This window comes from Zerene cesonia, chromosome 26, assembly GCF_012273895.1.
Source record: "Zerene cesonia ecotype Mississippi chromosome 26, Zerene_cesonia_1.1, whole genome shotgun sequence".
Taxonomy (NCBI): Eukaryota; Metazoa; Arthropoda; class Insecta; order Lepidoptera; family Pieridae; genus Zerene; species Zerene cesonia.
The window spans coordinates 1,647,342-1,655,141 of record NC_052127.1 but is presented as its reverse complement, the minus strand read 5'-3'; the positions used below and the strand labels follow the sequence as shown (position 1 = coordinate 1,655,141).

General features: G+C 32.9%; 2 protein-coding genes across 2 annotated transcripts in view; one reads left to right on the top strand and one right to left on the bottom strand.

Moving 5' to 3' along the window:
- Positions 1-1,951, top strand: part of LOC119837119 — a 7,302-nt gene extending 5,351 nt beyond the window's left edge. Inside the window, exons 7-9 of the mRNA XM_038362624.1 lie at positions 213-367; positions 801-932; positions 1,303-1,951. Coding sequence (XP_038218552.1) covers positions 213-367; positions 801-932; positions 1,303-1,449 — 434 coding nt within the window. The 3' untranslated portion in view covers positions 1,450-1,951. The remainder of the gene's footprint in view (positions 1-212; positions 368-800; positions 933-1,302) is intronic.
- A 3,936-nt stretch (positions 1,952-5,887) lies between these two features.
- The window catches only part of LOC119836952 (agrin), a 52,811-nt gene continuing 50,898 nt past the window's right edge, over positions 5,888-7,800 (bottom strand). The window contains exon 12 of the mRNA XM_038362425.1: positions 5,888-7,154. Within this exon, the coding sequence (XP_038218353.1) occupies positions 7,076-7,154 (79 nt within the window). The 3' untranslated portion in view covers positions 5,888-7,075. The remainder of the gene's footprint in view (positions 7,155-7,800) is intronic.

Sequence of the window (7,800 nt, the reverse complement as noted above, 5' to 3'; positions counted from 1 at the left end):
GATATTTGCGTTTAATTTCTAACATGAGCTATCTACCTTCACGAGATCAAGCATGAGAAATTTTTTGAAAGAATAGAAATAAATTCTCATTTATAAAAGCATTTCAATGCTATAAAACTAAAAATTAAAAGAAATCGAGCATAATTTCCTTGCAATTATTTGTTGTTTTGTCATTATCAACCAACTTAAGAAAATTAGCAATGTGATTATAGGTAGTCATGAGTATGACGTGGCTGTGTTTATGCTGGAGAGAGAAGTTGTATGGGACAGCGGCCGAAACAACAATGGAGCATGTCTCAACATAAAACAGCCGCTAGAAGAAGCCTGCTATGCTTTCGGATTCAATTATAACGATAAAATTGAATCGGTATGTAACCTAGAATTTATTAGATAGATAAAACACTATAGCTAAGCCATCTAGCGACTGTGCCCTAGTGATTTTTAGGTAGAAATAAGATTTTCTGAGATTAAACGTACCGTTACACGTTTGTTGCCTAGATCATATTCAATCAATCAAATCAACCATTTCAATAACAAATAGAACGAATGAGAGCTCAGACATCAGGCCTTAAAATTGTAGTTTCACATCTTTCTGAGCATGTGTCAGCATTTCACCTTTGTCTCTATTTCGTTAATATACTATAACTACCACTACTACTGTTACTACCGTGGCGCTGAAACCCTGAAGTGGCCTTCAAGAACTCTCCATCTTGCCCGGTTTACTTTGCTCTTAGCACGCTAAACTATCACATTATCACTAAAAGATTGTAACTTACATAATAATCTTATTCAAATTCCAGACTATACTGCAGATTAAAAAGGGGAGTTGCCGTAAAGGCGGCCTCGGCGCAGATGCGGCGTGTGGCACCTTACTATTTGAAAACGACAATTGCCTAGTATCTCCTGGCTTGCCCGTCCTTTGTATGTCAGACGTACGTAGAATTATTATCATTATTATGAATTTCCCCAATCGAACTCAAATTACACATTGTAGATGACATTATTATGATATTACGTGGCTAATAAATTCTACTTATTGAAAAATTGAATCCTAAAATATATACATTTTTTCTATGCAATATGCGGGCAACTGAGCCGCTGGTTCGCCTGATGGTAAGCGATCGACATTTGCAGAGGTAGTGCCTCTACGAATGCTTTTTAGATAAAGATGTACCAATAATTTTTTAATCACTACATAGTATACGTGCATCACCAGCTCAGATGCCCGCTATGACACAAAGAAAGCAGCGGTAAACAGTTTTTACATTTCTACTAGCAAATTAATTTGTTTATTTCTTCCAGAACCAAGAGTTTGTTGTGACTGGACTGGTAAAGGGCCCCTGCAGGGATTCGAAAGCGCAATTGGGCTCACTACAACCATCCTCAGATTGGCTGGTCAAGGAATTATCCAAGAATGGAATAAATGTCTCGCTTTATTTAAAACAATGACCTAATAATCATAATATAGAGGAGTTATACGTAATTTTATCTATTTAGTAAACAAATTCCTGTAAATTTTAGTTTATTGTATGAGTATACTAGGAAACGGAAACGCGGTTAATAGCTTATGCGACCATCTAGCCGGAAATTGCATTATAATATGAAATCTCTTAGCAATTTATTGCTATTTTAAATTGTTGGGCCGTATTTTCTTATGTTAGACTCGAGTATTATCCATTTAGAAATCAAGTCTCCCCGTGATCACGATCGCTGTAAAGTGTTCGAAACGTCGGGTTAATAGTATAATGAATAAACCGCTTTTAAATCTTCGTCTTGTAGATCGCTACAGAGGGAAATGGGTGGATTACATTTGTAACGTTATGTCATTAATAAAAAATAAGTCATAAAAAAAAAATCCGTTTAAAAGTCTTTATTTCTAATTGTTGGGCCGTGTTATTTAAAATTATGATAAGACTTAGTTAGTCAATAATTTTGTATACATCTATATATATAAAAATGAAACCCGTTTTCCTTGGTCACGGCATCACGCGTGAATGGCTGGACCGATTTCACTAATTCGTTTTTGTTGTATTTGTTATTATTAGGAGAAGGTTCTTACGGAATAAATATTAAGAAAATCTCTCAGAAATATTGAGAAATATACATTTAATTATGCATATTTTAAAAAACGCAAGTAACAAATGTCAATATCATTCACAGCCATAGATTATATTTATATAAGGAGTTGAAATAGGGAGATGAAAGCGATATAACCGAATACCACGCGGGCGAAGCCGCGGGCGGAAAGCTAGTGTTAAATAAATATGTAAATATTGCCCAAGTTTTGGTTCGTTGTAAAAACATTACCTATAAATGCTAAAAATTAATACTCATATAATAATGAATACTCAATAGTAAATAGATTTTGTACTGATGTATATGAGTCTAAACTTTTATTATATAATAAGTTGTAATGTTATATAAAAAATATAAAGAGGAAACTTTTGTATTTTTGTATGTTTGTACCGTTTTCACACAACAACCACTGGACCGATTTCAAAAACTCTTTCACCATTACGAAGCACAGGTTCACTGATTGACATAGATTATATATGTACCACGGACGAAGCCGCAGCGAACAGCTAGTATTGAATAACGTAGAAAATATCCTCAGTAAGATGTTTATGAGTAAATAATAATGTGATAATACCTTAAGGAATCATTGTAATACATTATCAATATAAATAAAAAAATTGTTTAATTTTTAGTTTTATACCATTGAAATGCTTTTAAAAATGAGAAATTTTTTGAAAGAATACTCGCGTTTCTTGCCTAACCGTAGCAACGGTTCGAAACCCGCCTCGTGATCGAATTTTTTCTATTCTTTCAAAAAAAATTCTCTTTTAAAAATAGTTGTTAAGCTTAAACCTCGAGACCGGCTCGACCAACTCGGCTAAATTTATCAACGTTGAGAAAGGTTCTTAAGGAAAGAAAGAACGTACCACTGGTCAAGCCCGGGCGGACCACTACGCACACTTTGTGTTTGATTAAGAACAAATATTTGTTTTTTTATTTATTAACTGTTTAATGTTATATTTTTCAGTAGTATATTAATTATTATATAATTTATTATTCATTAAGTGATAGTTAATGATGTCTTAAATAGTAGTTGTAGAATTAAAAGTACTTATAATGTTAAATAATAGATGCGAAATAAATGCGTTTTATTTATATTTGTATCTTATTGTATACTAGACGCTTGCACCGGCTCCACTCGGATATCAAGATTCCTATTTTATCGCAAGGGAGCATTTAATAGTATCCTATCACCCAAGTCAGCTCATACTCTGTGTGTATACCTAATTTTATCAAAATCCGTTTAGTAGTTTCAGGGTGATTGACGGACAAACATCCAAAAAGCAAATTTTCACATTTTATTATTTAAATCGTATATCGAATAGATATTTACCATAAGTAGTTTTAAAGAATGTATTTTTATCCTATGTATGTGTGTGTGTGTGTGTTTGTTACTCTTTCACGCAAAAACTACTGAACCGATTGCAATAAAATTTAGTACGTAGACAGCTGGACAACTGGAACAACATATAGGCCACTTTTTATCCCGATATTCCTACGGGATGCGGACTTACGCGGATAAAACCGCGGGGCGCAGCTAGTATTATATAAATGAATAATTAGGCAATTATAACATCATCACTCTTTATCTGACAAAATAACGTAGATAAAGATTTGATGATTAACTTCGCGAATCCCTTCCAAGCTTCCCTAAAAGAAATGAGATTTTTGCATCAAATAACCTTATTTCACATCCAACCCTCTGCCAGTGTCATCCAAGCACCAAAAGACCCTTAGCACCAAAATGTCAATGTGACACGGTCAAACTATTCCATCATACTAAAATATATCATACCCATAAATATAAAAAATATATTAATAGCACTAAAACTGGAATCTTTGTTTAAATGGTAGACAATAAAACTTAATCAAAATTTTGCACATTATTCAATAGTGTCTGAACTCTAAATGATTTGGATATTTTTATTTATATACATCGTTATTGTCGGTATGTAAAGAAAATAAACTCATTTCTGCTATTTATTGAAGATTTAATCTTTAGATTTATATCTTGTTGTTATCATACGTTATATAACTATTAGGATATCTAAGATTTGGATCTTAAATATAAAGGCATTGAGATAATCTTATATATAAAATTCTCGTGTCACAATGTTAGTCTCTATACTCCTCCGAAACGGCTTGACCGATTCCTTTAAAATTTGGTAAGCATATTGGGTAGGTCTGAGAATCGGCTAACATCTATTTTTCATACCACTAAACGATAAGAGTAAGGCAGAACAGCGTTTGCCGGGTGCATCTAGTAGAAGATAAATTAAACACAGAACAGTAAAGAGGATCATATTTAAAACACTAAATAACCTTGCGGGTTTTCATATATGCATAGACTTATATAAAATGCGTATGGACTGTTTATTGAACAAGCAAAATATTGCCGACTCTTTGATGCTAAATTAAAAAAAAAAAGGCAATGAAAGCTACAACTGAAAAAATGTTTTCGTAGTTTCTTTATGAGTAAACTAGCTGTGCCCCACGGTTTCAACCGCGTAAGTCCGTATCCCGTAGGAATTTTGGGATAAAATGTTGCCTATATATTATTCCAGTTATCCAGCTGTCTACATACCAAATTTCATTGTAATCGGTTCAGTCGTTTTTGCGTGAAAGAGCAACAAACACACACACATCCTTACAACCTGCGCATTTATTGAGGAAACCGGCATGTCCGAGAATCAAAAGTTCCACGACATGTGATATGTGCCAACCCGCACCTGGCCAGCGTGGTGGATTATGGCCTGAACCCTCATAGGAGGCCTTATATATATTAGACTTCTAATATTTTATTTATCTTCAATCTTATACTTAATTTATATTCTAGCAATGATCTTGAACCACCACAACGCCCTCAACTTTACCACACTGGAGGAATTCACCAAAAAGTTCGAAGAGCTGGTGGACGAGATGGCCACGTACTTCCAGCCGTGTGGATACCCCATTGAGCTGGTCACCAGGTTTTGTCTGGACGAAATGCATCTCGTGTATTAAATTTTTTTTATAAACAGAATAAAATATAATCATACGATATTAATAAAATTTAGTTATCAGTAACAGAAAAAAAATGGTATAAAAATAATCGAATTCTCTTATCCTTCCAGTAAATAAAGTGAAAAACATATAATGGATTATTATCCTAATAGTCCTACTAATATTATAAATGCGAAAGTTTGTAAGGATGTGTGTGTGTTTGTTGCTCTTCCACTCAAAGACTACTGAACCGATTGCTATAAAATTTGGTACGTAGATAACTGAACAATTGGAATAACATATAGGCAACTTTTTATTCCGATATTCCTACGGGCTACGAACTTACGCGGGTGAAACCGCGGGGCGCCGCTAATAGGAAAAAGTATGAAGTTTAATCTTTTGCTATACTATCCTATATATATATATATATCCTTCTTACTTGAGTAATTTTAAAGCTTAATTGCACAAAAGATTTTGTTTCCGTTTTCAAGCTAGAAAAAATGAAAATTAATCATCGCTGTAGGAATGTGGCTTAATGAGTGCTGAGTCAATCAAAATTTAACGCCAAAATCACGGAACTGATTTTGATGGATTTAAAAAAGTTAGGCATTTTACGATTTTTAACTTGCACCTACTTTCTGTACACTTTTTGCATTGTATTTTAACAGTTATTTTACGGATTTAGCTTAGTCAGGTTATAGTATGGGCATAGAAAAAAAAGGCCTTTACACTCAGCTTTACCATTTATTTGTTTATAAAACATCGGTACAGAGATTATTATGTTTTATAGTTTACGTACGTACTCAATTATTATAATGAAGTGAAATTCGTTTTTAAATGCAATAACTTTCCATTGTTCAATATAAAACACGCTTCATATTGACCAGTGGATACATTCCTTATTTATGTACAAATACTAACTAATTATATAATAAATTAGAACAATAAATAAACAGTCAGAACTTAGCCTTATATTACACTTATCTAATGCCATAAATTATTTTCCATTGCTACGCAGAACATTAAAATTACATGGCGTAAGGAGTTATGTAATTCTTTCTAGAAAATGGCAAGGATATTGCGAAAATTGTTTTAAAGTTTTATTATTACAGAGTCTGTGGCCGTACAGCAGTTTGCTTATTTAATCTGTAGGCGTTAATCAATACATCAATAACGTTTGCATTATCTGTGATCAAAATGTCATGTAATTTTTTATCTGTGCAATACAATCACACAGATTTAATTATAACGTTTGCAATAACATTGTGCACTATTGTAATATGATACTAATTAAATATAGATATTTTTTAATCTAGTATTCATAATAAGTGAAATAACGTACTAAAGCAAAGATGGGACATCAGTACGATATTATCAGGTATTAAAAAGAACCCTTCAGATATTCCGATTGACATTTAATGCAAATATAATGTACCTAATGATTGTTCAATTAAACCCATTTGCAATTCAGGGCAAAACAATGAAATAGTCGCTAACAACGCGCCAAATTCTATTCCGCTAATTCAAAGAACGCCCCGACAGATGGCGTTGAATTTAAAATTGAAAACATTTTTGTACTTAATAAATAATCTACAGAGACACAAATGGAAGACATTATGTTTCTATTTAGGAGGTAAATAAAATCGTTACGCAGCCTCAATCAATTCAATTATAAGGAGCACATTGTTCGAATTCATAGTAGTTTGTAATTATATAAGTAAGCATTATATAAGTTATTGCAATATAAACCGCGTATTAAATTCAAAGACGAAAGCATAAAACAATTCGTATGACTACAAAAAATGATTGATCTTTTTCATAATCTCAAAGAAAACTTATTTTATACTTTAAGATGGTGGATGATTTCATCTTTAACCAAACCTTACCATAATTATTTACCTCCCATCTACAGATAAAGAATAGAGTATATTTCACTAAATAAGAATTGGCACTAATTGTAAAATGGTTGATCCATTAGAAGCAATGTATGACTGATGCGATACACTATTTGATGAATTTATCGATATAGATAGTTCTTCGGTTCCTCAGCGATGGGTTCTGTACAGGTGCCTAGATGCTTGAGTTGCACGAGGCTTCTGTAATAAATAAAATAATATTTGATTAATAATTATATAACATCAAGGGATGTGATCTCATAACATATGGCATTGAAGAATTTGGAAGATTCTAGAACTTTGGAGAAGGACAAACAATTCTGAAATCAACATGGCAGACAGATGAGCCACATTTTGTACCCAACTTGACCTGAGAGATGGACTGGACTGGAGATTTGAAACTGAGGTTTGCAGGGAACCTTGTTCTGCATTACCCTTATGTTTTGCCATACCCAATTAGGGATATGAAAAATAGTAACAACTATCCAATATGCACACAAATTTTTTAAAATTTCCGTCCGTTTGAGATGGGCATGGTAACCGACACCGCGACACGACAATTTTATATCATCTGGTAACAAGTAACATGGCAGACAGGTCTGTATGTTTAGAATTTGGTCATCATTATATGCAAAACTTGTAATACATTTACTATCCAATGTATGTGTCTATTTTTATACGTATGTCTTCATGTGTTTCCTGGAATAATATCGCTAATAAGAATTTTTTTGAAGTGAAACTTCTTTAGAATCGTTGTGATTTCAAACCTGATGCAACGGAAAAACGACACGACAAGCCGGGAAAGAATGAGACAGAAATATACATACATACTATTTTATATTTTATA